The 14749-nt window shown below is 39.3% G+C and overlaps 1 protein-coding gene across 1 annotated transcript in view; it reads left to right on the top strand.

Annotated features, from left to right (window-relative positions):
* The window catches only part of MYO3A (myosin IIIA), a 221092-nt gene that overhangs the window by 20308 nt on the left and 186035 nt on the right, over nt 1-14749 (top strand). The window contains exons 3-4 of the mRNA XM_035029490.1: nt 5635-5739; nt 6521-6620. Of these exons, the coding sequence (XP_034885381.1) occupies nt 5635-5739; nt 6521-6620 (205 nt within the window). The remainder of the gene's footprint in view (nt 1-5634; nt 5740-6520; nt 6621-14749) is intronic.

Genomic DNA, 14749 nt, shown 5'->3' with positions numbered 1-14749 from the left:
CAAGAACAGAGAGATCAGAGGAGTTTTATAGATAATCTAGAGAAAGGCCCAGGCACTCACTGGAATCCAGCTTATAGCCATGGTGATATCTCATATGGTAGCAGACTGTCTATTGGGAACAAACTAAATAGTACACATTTAAAACACTGGAAGGGAGGGCCACCTGGGTGGCTCAGTCAGTTGAGCATCTGACTCTTGATTTCAGCTCAGGATCATGAAATCAAGCTCCACGTTGGGCATGGAGCCTGCTTAAGATTCCTTTTCTCCCTCTCCCTCTGCCCCTCCCCTGCTCTCTCTCTCTCTCTGAAATAAATAAATCTTTAAAGAAATAAATAAAAAATAAAACAATTAGTGAATTACATATCAAAATATGCTAAAAGTGATAAAATCATAGAAAGAAAAGAGAAAAATATCGTAATGATCTTAGTTTAAGGAAAAGCCTTTCTTCTGAGCATGACCGAATAAGAGAAAAGGGTAAACATTAAGAAAAAAGTTGATAAATTTGAATCCCACCCCCCCCGAAACTACACATCTTAATTGCAGAAGACACCGTAACCAAAGTGAATATACCATAACCACTGGAGAAAACTGTTGTCAACATCTACAAGGGCAGATTCTATCCTGTCTTTAAATCTTTTCCTTTTTTCCCTTCCAACGTGATGTTATCAGTCTGTCTGTGGTATTCCACAGTACTTGCTCATTATTATTTTCCATATAACTATAATTCAAGACCTAACATATAATCTAGGTAATTGTTATTTAATCTCTTTAATGCAGTTCTTCAGTCTTGGGCTGTTGATGCTTTGGCCCGAATGATTGTGGATTGTCCAGTGCAACGTCAGATATTTAGCAGCATGCCTGACCTCTAAATGCTAGTAGCAGCTTCAAGCCTAGTCCTAACAATCAAAAATATGTCCCAGCATTACCAGGTGTCCCCCTTGGCGCAAAATGGTCCCTGTTTGAAAACCGCTGGTCTGACAGTATTTCAAGTTTATTGGGGGCCAAAGCTGCCCTAGTCATCTCTGACCCACTTTAGTGTCTCAGTGCTTTGCACATAGTAACAGTTCAATAAACGTTTGTTGAATATAAAGGAATAAATAATGATTCTTCTAAAAATCCCTTCTTAACCAAATATACTATTATAAGGAAAACGTATATATCAAGAATATTTTCTGTGTTCGTACATCATTTATGTTAAAATGTATTGGATATAAAATGCAATAGTGAGTGGAACAATTTAGTTTCTGAGAAGACACTGTTGTAAGCAGCTTATCATAACTTAGATAAATTTTGTATGTTCCTTTGTTATTGTTTTAGGACCTTTTCACATTTTTGTTTGAACAGTTTTAAAATGTTTTGTGGGAAAACTGGGTGGAAGGTACAGAGAGTTATCATAAACCTCTTGCCCCCAGTGTTCCCTCTTATTGACATCTTGTGGTTAGCATGGTTCACTTGTTACAGTTGATGAGCCAATAATGATCCATTTTATTACCAGAGGTCCATAATTTACATTAGGGTTCATTCTTTGTGTTGGACATTTTATGGCTTTTCGAAGAGATTTCATTTTTTTAAGAGCAGTTTTAGATTCACAGAAAAATTGAGAAGAAGGTACAGAGATGTTCTGTATAGCTCCCTGTCCCCACACGTACACAGCCTCCCCTATTATCAACATCCCCCACCAGCATTGGTACATTTCTTACAATCGATGAACTGATGCTGACATGTCATTGTCACCCAAAGCCCATAGTTTACACTAGGGTTCACTCTTGGTGTTGTACATTTTACAGATTTTGACATATATAGTAAATATCCACCATTATAGTATCATCCAGAGTTGCTACACTGCCCTAGAAGTCCTCTGTGTTCCCTCTTTTTCATCTCTGTTCCTCTTCCCTCAACCCCTATTAACCTTTGATCTTTTTACTGTCTCCAGAGTGTTTCCTTTTCCAGAATGTCATATCGTTGGAATCATACAGTATGTGGTCTTTCCAGATTGGCTTCTTTCACTTAACATTATGTATTCAAGATTCCCTTATTCTCGGTGTTGGCAACTAGGTTTTAAACTCAATTCAGTCATACCCTCTTGGACACTTTTGATTAACAGAAAAATGTACTGTAATAATTGGTCATCTCATATAATCCATACCTCACACTGTGTATCAAAATTAAATAAAAATGGATCATATACCTACCTATGTAAAACCTAAACTATAAAATTTCCTATAGAAAATACAGGAGAAAAATTTTGTGACCTTGGATTAGGCAAGGATTTCCTTTATAGAACACAAAAGGCAGATTCCTTAGTATTCTAAAAATGATAAACTTAAAATTTCTGCTCTTCAAAAGAATCCTTAAAGGACAAGCCACAGACTGGGAGAAAATATTTGCAAAACACCTGATAAAAAAAATTTGCAAAACATCCTAAATATATAAAGAACTCTCAAAATGCAATAATGAGAAAACAACCAATAAATAATGAACAAAAAAATTGAATACTTTCCCAAGGAAAGTGTATGAATAGCAAATGAGCACGTGAAAAGATAGTCAACATGATTAGTCATTAGGAAAATCCAAATTAAAACTATAATGAGATAACACTGCTATTTAGAATGGCTTTAAAAAACTTCATAATATCTGCTGGCAAGGATGGAGGGCGACTGGAATTCTCATACACCACTAGTGGGAATGCAGAATGGGATAGGCACTTTGAGAAATAGTTTGGATGATGCTTAGAAGGTTAAACATATGACTCATAGGACTCAACACTCCCCTGTCTTAGGTACTTACTAAGAGAAATGAAAGGTATATTCATGTGAGGAACTGTATGCAGTGTTTACAAGGGTTTTGCTCATAATTGCCCCAAATTGGAAATACCTCAAATGTCTTTCAGTTACCAAATGAATAAACAAACAGTGGCTTATCTATTCAACGGAATACTCAGCATTAAAAAAATGAATGAACAACGGGGTGCCTGGGTGGCTCATTTGGTTGAGCATCCTACTCTTGATTTTGGCTCAGGTCATGATCGAAGGGTCATGAGATTGAGCCCCACGTCAGGCTCTGAACTCAGTGTGGAGTCTGCTTGAGATTCTCTCTCCTTCTCCCTCTACCCCTCTCCCTGCTCATGCTCTCTCACACTTTTTCTCTCTCTCTAAAAAAAAAAAAAAAAAGGAATGAACAACATTAAAACCTTAGAAAAGAAATATTCAACAATAGAGATGAATTTCAGGTTCATTAGGTAAAGTCAAAGAAGCCAGACTCAATGGGCTACAACCTTATGACCCAGTTTCTATGACAGTCTTGCAAATGGGGACAGAAAACAGATTAGTGGTTTCCAAGGGCTAGGGAAAGGTTTGACTACAAAGAAACACAAGGAAGGTTTTTATGTCCTGGATTTGTTCGATATCTGGATTGTGGTAGTGGTTAGATGATGAATGCACTTGTCAAAACTCAGAATTTCAGCTAAATTGCGTTAATTTTATTGTATGTAAATTGTATCTCAATATACCTTACTTTAAAAAACAAAGTGAAGAATTTATTACAAAGAATTCTGTATTCTAAACTTTACTAGATGGGAAAAACAACTGTTTGAAATAAAAATTGACTACAGAAAGTAAAATTTGAACTGCTTAGTGTGAATTACAGGACTGCATTAGTTCTTCCTGTAGCTCCTTTTTTATTTTATTTCCTGCACATTCTTTAGGGTTCCTTTATCCCTCCCCTAACATTCCAGCCATTTCCTCTTGCATTTACAATCAACCCCAGAAGATGCAGCCAAAAAGAAGCCACACTTTGGAGAAATTGGAAAGGACACTTAGTCTCCCCATGGTGATTTTTAGATATTTTAAAACTGGCCCTGAAATTTGGGTGTTTTGTTTTGTTTTGTTTGAGAGAGAGAGAGAATGAGCAGGGGAGAGGCAGAAGGAGAGGGAGAGAGAGAATCTTAAGCAGGTTCTATGCCTAGAGCAGAGCCTGATGCGGGGCTTGATCTCACGATCCCGAGATCATGATCTAAGCCGAAATCAAGAGTCAGACACTTAACCAACTGAGCCACCCCGGTACCCCTAAAATTTGGTTCTTTGAAATAAGTGCCATGCAATTTAAAGAAATTTGAATTTCTTTTCAATTTTGAGTAATTCTTTGAACCAATCATGCTAGGCCACAATGGGGGCAGCGTGACCCTGTTCTCTGTTGCATGGACAGCAAGAGTCTTCTGTTTGTCCAGCGAAATAGTATTCCTCTTCCTGATGCAGAAGAAAATGCAAGTTTGGGAATGCTGGGACTGCACCTCTATAAGCTGAAAGAAGTTTTCTTTGAATGTAGAAAGGCATCAGCTGCAAATTGGTTAAGTGTGAAGGCTCCATTCTAGAATCACACTGTCCCAGTTCCTATCTTAGCTCTGTCACTCCTGTGTGATCTTTCGAGAGTTACTTTATCATTTTGTGTCTCACTTTCCCAATCTTTAATATGGAGATGATAATACCTACTGAGGGAGAGGCGAGATATAGAGATAACTTGTGTGAATGGATTAGAAATGTTCATGGCACAAAGTATGTGCTCAACACATCTGAGCTATGATTACCTAATCCATAATGTATCAGAAGTGTTGGGCATCCAATACAATTGAATTATCATGTTAGGAAAATTTTGGGAGAAAATGTGTTCAGTATTTCAAACTAGGATGCCAGGAGTTTACATCCTCTCGCCGATTTTCTCTGCCTCTATTTAGCTTAATAAAGTCATGGAAATTATGGCTTTTAGCTCCCAGGCCCTGGTGGGTAACAAAGGCAGGCAGGAGAGAAGGCTGAAAAGTCAGGGTAAGACCATGGACCAGAGCCCCAGAGGAGAATCAGGGCAGAAGGTAGAGACTAAAGGGTCAGAGATTAATAGATCAATACTCACGGGGTCCAAGCTTCACCGGGACCATTTACCTAATTATCGCCCCTCTCTGGTGCTTCTCTGTTCTGCAAATCTGCTGCTCTTTTGAAAGTTTTCTGTGGGATTTAATGTTACCTAACTTTGGAGAATGTGCATGTGAAAAATTCCCTACCATGGTCTTCCCTTTTGTTTTTTCACTTAGATTCCCCTACTTCTGTGGTGTTGGGGCGGGAAGAAGCTAAAGAGCCTGAGAAGCATGATGTTTAAAACAGTTTTCTGAAATGTTTGTAGTCCTTATTTCAATGCATTCTGAAATTTTGCCACAAAGGGGGCTTGTTTTTAAGTGAATGCATGTACAAAATAGTATGTAGCCTTGTATTGAGGTCATAGAATCTTATTGCACTATTAATTAAACAATCAGAAATCAAGAATACTTTTTTTTTTAAGCCCTAGATCCTAAAATTGGGGACTAATTTGTGGAATCATAATTATTCTCCTTGAATTTAAAAATCAAGCCCAGGGCTTCTCCAGGGTCTCTTCTAAAAAGTAACTCACATGAAAACTGTTTTCTAATAATTAATTGTGCGTTAGTACATTTTATTTGTTCATTTCATTTATGAAGCCATAAAGATGATGAGAGCAATCGTTTGAAACAAAAAATCGGAACAATTTCAAAAAAATGTTTTTAGAAAACCTTTTAGAGCAAGTACTTAAAATGTCATATCCATTTTAATATCTTGGAATATTCCCTTATAGCTGTGCAATGGAGGATCAGTGGCTGATCTTGTGAAGGGATTTCTGAAGAAGGGCAAAAGAATGAGTGAACCCATAATTGCCTATATTTTACATGAAGCACTATTGGTAAGGTAATTTAAATTGTTCATGCATTAATTATGAGGTAGTCCTAGTTCAATAAAAAACATGGATCCTAATTTTAGAAAAATATCACTACATTAGTATTGATTGATGCAAGAGTATATGCAAAATCTGAAATGTTTAGCGTTACTAATTCCTTGTTTTATTAGAAACCAAGGGGCGCGTGGGTGGCTCAGTCATTGAGCATCTGCCTTCGGCTCAGGTCATGGTCCCAGGGTCCTGGGGTCAAGCCCCGCATCGGGCTCCCTGCTTGGAGGGAAGCCTGCTTCTCCCTCTCCCGCTCCCCCTGCTTGTGTTCCTCCTCTCTCTCTCTCAAATAAATAAATAAAATCTTAAAAAAAAAAAAAAAAAAAAGACACCTACCCTCCTTTGTGTCAGCAGAACCCTGAGTTCTGATGTCCCACCTATATTTCTGAGACTGATTGTGATGAAGGCAGATAATGTGTACTTTTTATTAATAGATTTTTATTTGCCATTATTTAAAATAAGTAGACAGAATGTTTCATCCACTGAGATCAACATGTTTTTAATGAAGTATTTGATAAGAGTTAAGGAAGGGGATGCTCTCGTTTATGAATTTTTATAAAGTCCAAAGTGGAAATGAGGTATTTTGATTTGACTAATTCAATGTGAAACATTTTAAGAATGTTTGAATGTTAATTTTGACCAGTATTTCCGATTGATTTTGCACAAACGCACCCTTCTGAAAAATACTTGTTTGTTTGATGCTTTCTTTAAAAGTCATTCTATATCTCCCACCCCTTAGGGCCTTCAGCATTTGCATAACAACAAAACCATCCACCGTGATGTAAAAGGAAATAACATTCTGTTGACCACTGAGGGTGGAATCAAACTCGTAGATTTTGGTAAGTGTGGCTTGAAATGCGTGAGTTTGGGCTGCAAAATGAGCCCTCAGCCTCGCTTTCTAGGCATTGAAAGTGGAGAAAAAACAGTATCCCACTGAGGGAAGAAAGTGCAGGGATTTTTCTTATAAGTTTGGTCAGTGAGAGATTCCCAGAAGGAAAAGTGACTCTTTTCAAGCCAGCGAGCCTGTGCTCACAGCACTGTAGCAGTATGCGGGTTGATGGTCTGAAATAGCACCCCAGATGCTGACACTAAGCCTACGTGATAGTCCCACAGCCCTTATTAGTTGCTTTACAAATGGGCATGTGTCCAAATGCAAGATTTCGAGACATGAAGGGAAACCTTCAAAGGTCTCTGGGAAAATTGTTCCTGTCGTAAGACGGAGGCACAGGGAGAGGTGGTCTCTTTCTTTCTTGGGACCCTGTCTGTCTTATTGCCATGCGTGAACGTGCTGCAGCCCCCTTGCTCTATCCCAAGAGGAGAGCCACCCTGGGAGAGGCGGAGCTGAGAGGCAGGAAGAACGAGGGTCCTCAGTGGTAGAACTGAGCCACTGAATCAATGGATTCCAGCGCCTGCCCTCTCTCTGGACCTTTTGTCATGTGAGATAATAAATTTCCATATTTACTAAGCCAAATGGGTTTCTGTGTCATAGCCAAAGGCACCATAACTGATACGTTCCCTGTTCATCTGGGCAGTTATTTAGCAGTATGACAATGTCCTTCCACGCCTCCTCTCATTGGATTCCTGTTGAGTGCACTGCTCCTGGGACGGTGGGCCACATTATTCTAGAACGTCTCCATGTCAAGTGTCCTTCAGTCACCTTTCCCTTACTCTGGCTGGGGAAGGTGTCCCTCCTTGTGCTTCTTTACCCTTTATATTTCTCCCTTTTTGTGTTTATCACATAGGATTTTCACTATCTATTTGGTCCTTATCCTTTGATAAAAATACTTAGGAAGATAGATAGGCTCTTTCAGAGGTAGAATTTCATCTTACTCTATCTTGTAGACCTAATGCTTTGGGTGTAGTAGTGCAGTGAGTAATAGTTGAATGAATGAATGTTACTTCATTTTGCATTTTGGAAACTGAAGCTTAGGGAAGGTGGAAATTAATTGAGTTTAATATCCGAGTATGTAGCTCCCTAGGGATCTGGCTTACCCCCAGAATGAATTTCAGAGCATCTGGAGAGGAATGGATGAATCGCATATTCTTCAAACAGCCATGCATGCACCTTTTTTTTTTTTCCCTCAGTTGAGTTTTTGAAAACTGCTGAGCAACAGTGAGCTTGACAGTGAATTTCTGATGAACAATTGGGATGCAGCTAGTCTGTTGCTGGTTGAGTTCAGAGCTGTGTGTTGGCACAATCTGGCTGGGTTAGGATACTAACAGCCAACTTGTGCCTGAAATGGAAAAGAACAACAACAAAATGCTTTATATTGCTCCATAGGAAGGGCCGTTCTCTTCAGTCATGAAAGAAAAACTGGTAAACCAGCAGCTTTGAGAAATGCACCTTCCTGGGACACCCTCCAAAGTAGTCTAGATTAAAAACATATACCTAAATAACAAAGTGGACTTTTATGTGATACCTTTGTAAATAATCGTAAGTTGGGAAACTGACAAAATGAGGGCGTTGGTTTTGGATGAATTGAGTTACGGACTTTATTTTCATCAACAATTAGAAAAGAGGGCCAGTCACCTACTCAGTGTGTTCACAGTGTCTGATACTAAAATGCTATTATTTGCATGAAGATAATGCTTATATTTCTGTTCCCTGTGGTAAGATGACTTGGATTCAGTTTGCCTAAAACGATTTGTAGGTTTCCAAATGAATTAAAACCTGGGGATGGAGGTGCATGCCTAGTAAATCTCCTCAAGGGCAGAAGGAGTCAAATGTGATAAGCCACAACCTGCCGCATTTACATTGAAAACCGATGTCCTCATTTAACATTGAAATCAAATGTTCGGGGAAGGCTGAAGCTGGGAGTAGTGTTTTAGAATACATTTTATTTGAATTTCTCACCTCACAAAATCAATAGTAAGCTCATTATTGGCTCCCGAAGGACTGTGCCCGGATGGCTACCAGTCTTCAAAATGTCCAAGTGGAACTCCACCACCTCAGCCATCCCCAGAAATCTGCTTCATGTCAAGAGTTTCTTGTCTTGGAAGAAGTCACCAGTCCTGTTTCATTGCTTAAGTCAGAAATCTTAGGCTCATCCCAAGAGTCTTCCTTCGTCTTTACCTCCCACATCTACAACTAGTTGCAAAGTTCTGTCTCTCTATTACATGTATCCCCGGTCTCCATCTCTCTGGCTTCTCCCTAGTACTGGCCGCTATCTCCCACCTGACCTCCTGCACTTCTCCTTCCCTCAACCCCTGCATCCAGTCTTCCTCCCTTCCTTCCGGTCCCGTTCTCCACACTGCAGCCAGGGGCACCCTTTCGGAAAGCATAGCTGGTCCTGGCACTGTCTTGCTCAGTATTCTGGTCAATGGCTTCCACTAGCCCTTGTGTAGGCCTTTGCCTTATGATTTTCTGGGTAGCAAGACCCAGGCTACCTCTTGAGAAAGGTCTGTCTAAATTGTTTTATCTTCTCTTTAGCATACAGAGAATAAATTTCCAGGGATACACCAGAGGGTTTCACACAAGAGAGAACAGGAAGAAGAGGGAACACTTTCCAATTCTAGGGAGATTGTGGAAAGATGAAACCGAGAAAGAGGCAGGAGAGTGAGATGAGCTTTACAAAAGTGAAGCTGACAGCAAGGGCAGGAAGAAGCTCCCCACCATTGTCATCCACATTCCAGAGAGGCCACCGTTGCAGAGTGGACCAAGCCACGTCCTTGTCATCTACATCGGGACATGTAAAGTGATTCAGTAGAAGAAATACTCAAGTCGAGCTTCCCTAAACCCTCCCATCAATGTCCAGAAGCCCCAAAGTCACCAAGAATCTGGGAAATTCCTAGAGGGGTTGCTCAGGATGGGCAGTGAGGCACAGAGTGAATCACCTGGGCCGGATCTGAATAGGAGTCACAGCCAGACCTCAGAGTGTTCTCAGCTCCGGCTGAAGCCCACGTGAGCCCAAGTCTGCCCAGAGGAACTCCAGCGTGCCCTGCCTGCATGAGGAGAGTGGACTACAAGCCCAGCTAATGCCCGCGCCAGCGTGGGAGGCCAGTCGGGCGCCTTGCAGCCGGGCAGACACACGGGCATGTGGCCCCAGCAGCTAGAGACCCACCACACCCAAGGACACTCCCTCTTCTCCCTGCCCTAGGGTCTTATTAAGCCATCCCTCATCCTGTACGCACAGTCCCATCTTCAGGAGGGAGGAAGGAGAAGGGATGCCATCTGAGAGATGGGGCAGGCACTTTTATCCAAGAGAGACTGGATATTTCTTTTTATTGGATCTGACTAAGGTTTACTGCCTTCCCCACCAGTAGGTAGGGGCACAAAGAAAGGCCGTAACAGAGGCAAAAGGAAGAAACTACAATTTCTCTGTGTATCTTAGTATAGTGTTACTAAATTTTGTGACCAGTTACAGACATGATGCTTTCCCTACAGAGAAACCTCCCTTCACCCATGCACCCAGCTAACTTCTGTTTGCCTGGCTGAGTACCTCCCCAACCCCCCATACTTTGTTTAGCTAACCAGTTGTCACACTTGATTTTAATCATATGTTTAATTTGACTCCCTTCCCTGCTAAGCTATAAGCTTCATGATGCCACAGTCTCTGTCTGGTCCAGCACTTGGTCTTTAGGGCCAAACATGGTATCGGCATCTTGAAAGCGCTCAGCAAATACTCCCAAATGAGTGAATGAATGAGAGGCAGGATTTTCCATAGGACATCAAAATGCTCGTCTACAAGTACGAAAAAGAATATTCTCTACCTCAGATGGTTGAATGCTGTGAAAAATAAATGGCATGATACAAGCAAACTACTTAGTATAATTATTGACACTTTATCATTTAAAAAATTTGAGCTATTACCATTATCATGAAATAGTATTCTCACTAGCTCAGTGTTCTACACATAGTAGGTAGTTAATAAACAGTAACTAAATATTTTTAAAAATAGTTGCTAAATACTGAAAATGTGAGTTCCCAAAATAGCTTCTTTTTGTTTCAAAAATAGAAAGTAGCCCTTTGCTGGAAGAAATTTGGTATTACTTTAAGTATCAAGCTACTTAATTATACTAAAAGTAAGATTCAGTTTGCTAATACTAGTTATGAATACAGCCTTTAAGAAAACCTTTTTTTGTTGTTGTTAAATGGATATGTTTTTACAGAAACCCCCCAGACACCTCAGAAAGTAAAAAGACAAGGGAGCTTGTAAACATTATAAATGAAATACATTAGCAGTCACTAGTATATAATCAATCAATAAATAATATGATCTCCCAGGAGGTAAACCCCTTTAGGCAAATCAGCTAATGTCTGGAAAAGCAGTCCTTATCTGGACTGGAAAATGAAAGAGAGACTAAATTTGAAGGGCAGTCTCAGTTCTCATTTCTATGGATTTCTCTCTGGGGAACTTCATTTCTAATAGGATGGTTAACATTTCAATACAAAAGTACAGAATGTACTCCTTTTGATTTATTTAGACATTTTTCTTATGACAGAATATTTTATGGCTTTAAATCTCTTATTACCCACATGCCCAATTTTAGACCAAATCCCCAATGAGTAATGTAGGTCAAAGAGAAGTTGTGATTTATTTATTTAATAACCCACTTTTAGCATCAAGTGAGGCAGTCGTACCTGAACTTAAAAACTGTGAAGTTCCTGTCAATCCTTCCTTTCTTCCCAAATCATTCAGAAAAAAAGCCTTTGGTGGGAGTGAGCAGGCACAGGAGTGTGGGGTGTGACTCAGCATGTGGTTTGGGCCTGAAAGGGGAGAGAAAGGTGTCCATGATGGGAGGGTGGTCGTAACAGTGCTAGGCATGGATTGTTGAGTCCCCAGGTGGGACAAGGAGAGCATCTGTCTGGGGAGATGGTGATAACCCCTCATCAGGTTGTCAGAGCCCGAACTAGGTAAGAAGGACACCTGTGTAGGGGTCAAGATGGAGACAAGAGATTGTTACATAAAGGGGAATTAATACCATCAGGAAATATAATGAGAACAAGGAGAGCCACATTTCTTAATTTTAGAGAAAAGAATTACAAATATGGAAAGGAAGAAAACTGAACCCCCAGCGCTGTTAGATTAGAATCAGAGGTATCAGTGTGAGCTCATGGTTTTCAAAATATAGAGACAAATATAAAAATAAATATAATGGAACGTGCATGGTGTGTGTGTGTGTGTGTGTGTGTGCGCGCATGCATGCATGTTACTTAGTTATTTCCACTAGAGGACTAGCAGACATTGATGCCCTAAGAGCAAACCCTTCAAGCACCTAGCTCTTGGTTTTTAAATGTAAGTCTCAAGTTAGAGGAAGCCAAGATTCTTGGAGAAAGGCTGATTTTATTGGCTATAAGATGACCCTGGTACTTAATGTGCCAAAAAGGAAGGAAATATTAAAAGAATAATGGAGACATGTCAAAAGGACACAGAAACCAAATTAAAGGAATTCTCACTGAGCAAATCTGGGAAAATTTGAGCATCAAAATAATGATAATAATGATAGTAATGATGGTAACGCTTTAAATAAAATAGAAATCTATTAATCCATACTTGTGCACTTATTTCTAAATAAATGAATGGAAAGAAGTGAAAGATTTTCCTCGCAGAAGAATGCCAACTGATAAATACAGAAGAAATAATGAAATTTTTAAAATTATCATTTGGCAGTCATCGTAGTAATAATTAATTCATCCCCAAATTTCAGTGGATCCTAAACTAGTGTGTTAAGTTTTGATTAGAAATAGGATATTTACATAGTCTTAAAATACTTCATAAAATACATAATTACAAAAGAAAAACAGAAACTTTAGAGGAGGGGCACCTGGATGGCCCAGTTGGTTAAGCATCTGCCTTCAGCTCAGGTCATGATCCCAGGGTCCTGGGATCCAGCCCCACATCGGGCTTTCTGCCTGCTGTTCCCCCCTGCTTGTGCTTTCTCTCTCTCTATCTCTCTCTTTCTCTCTCTGTTAAATAAATAAGTAAAATCTTAAAAAAAAAAAAAAAGAAACTTTACAGGACAAAACCTGGCAGACAAAACTAAATCAATTGATCAGAGTGAACACAACCAGTAATGGGGCAAGTAAAAATCACAAACCATATGGTAGGATGCAGTGGGATGACCTCAGTATCATTTCCATGATATTGCCACCAAAAATATAATCGTGAGGGAATATGTGACAAATCCAAATTCAGGAACATTCTACAAAATGTCACGGTCATAAATTCAAGGAAAGATTAAAAAATTCCTCCAGATTGAAGGAGGCTAAAAAGACATGGCAACTAAATGCAACACATGATCCTGGATTGGATCCTTTTGTTGTAAGGACAGACCCATTTGGAACAATTGATGAATTTTGAATAGGGTCTATAGATTAGATCGTAGAAATGTATCCGTGTTAATCTCCTGACTTTGTTAGTTGTACAGTTGGTATGTAGGAGAATGTCCTTGTTTGTAGCAATCACACACTAAGGTCTTTGAGGGGGGCATCCCATGGCCTACTTACTTTTCAGTGGTGAAGGAAAAGAGTTATTTATACCTCCCTTGCCAACTTTTCTCTAAGGTTGAAATTATATCAAAAAACTTTTTAAACTATGGAATAGAGTTGGAGATTTAGCATGGAAGTAGAAAGACGTCTACTTGTATACATGTCTAAAGATATTATATATATATGTATATGTGTATATATATGTGTGTGTTGGTAGTTGGATGTTATGAATCTTGAAAATGTGAGATTTAGTGCTTTATAGAACGAAATAATGGAAAAAAAACAAGGGGGAAGAACCATTTTTAAAAGTTGACAGAGCTTTAGAATAATCATACCTATACAAAAAACTAATATTTCACTAAGCTAGAATTTATTTTTGTACTTTGGGGAGGTGACCTTTATTTGAAAGAAATGACATTTGTAATTCCTTCATTATCTACCACAGAACCATGACTAAATGGACTGTTTGTTTTATGGCTTTGTGATTCCAACTAAACCTATAGGCTTACGTATTCCAAACTGAATGTTTTCCACAGTTGAATTAAGTTATTTAACATCATAGGTAATGTTATATGCCGCAGTCAAGGGTCTTTTAGTGGTAAGGGCAGGAAAACCAAACTAGCTCCAAAAAAGTAAGACAGAAAGGGCAATCTCAGATAGAAGAACAGGACTCAGAGGACTGGAACCAACAGAAGAATGGAAGGCAAGAACCACAACCACTTGCTGCCTCTTGCTCTCTCACTGGAGAAATCAAATCTCTCATCTCTATTCTGTCTGGGAATCTACAGACCAGCCTCTGAAGTTTTCATGTTGCCCATCAAGGCTACTCAAAATAGCAGCCTCAGCCTTCTCAGCCTATATCACCTGTGGTCCAGTGCCAATAGCTAACCTGGCCTGGATTTTTAGCACCCCAAAGCAAAAGGAATTTGGAGTAGGAGAAGGAGTTCAGTTGGACAAGCTGGGTCAGATACCCTCCTTTGATCCAGTTAGCCATGACCAGGGAATGGGCTGACATGGTATAAACAAGCCTACCTAAGCTATCCCATTTTACAAGTAGCTGTGAATAAAGAGGGATTTTTAAAAAGAGGGTTATGGAAAAGGAAAGACAAAGATATTTTCTAAATATTCTAGATAACATGTTTTCTTATGGATGTGCACGGCCCTATATTCCAAGAGATGGTCAAAATTTTAGTTTTTAATTGTTGAAATTAAATTACATGAAGTACACCTAAAAATTCTATTATGAAGTCAAGAATGGATTTCAGATGTTTTGAAAGAGTTTTTATTTGGCAACAGAGGAAAACTTTATATCTAGGGATTTATCCAACATAAAAACAAACTAATTACCTCAATGCAGCTGTAGAAATTTTAATAAGAGTACCAGGTATGCCTCTCATAGACTGATGACTTTAGGTGAATCAAAGAGGACTTTTCTTATATTTTTTTTAAGAATCACCTCTTGGCTCCCTCAGTTTTTTCCCTTTCTTTCTCCTCTTTCTTTCTTTCTTTCTTTCTTTCTTTCTTTCTTTCTTTCTTTCT

Source organism: Mirounga leonina, unplaced genomic scaffold (genome assembly GCF_011800145.1).
Source record: "Mirounga leonina isolate KUSES-001 unplaced genomic scaffold, KU_Mleo_1.0 Mir_242, whole genome shotgun sequence".
In the NCBI taxonomy this organism is placed as follows: Eukaryota; Metazoa; Chordata; class Mammalia; order Carnivora; family Phocidae; genus Mirounga; species Mirounga leonina.
Note: the sequence above shows the minus strand (reverse complement) of the source record. Positions and strands in the feature narration are given on the sequence as shown.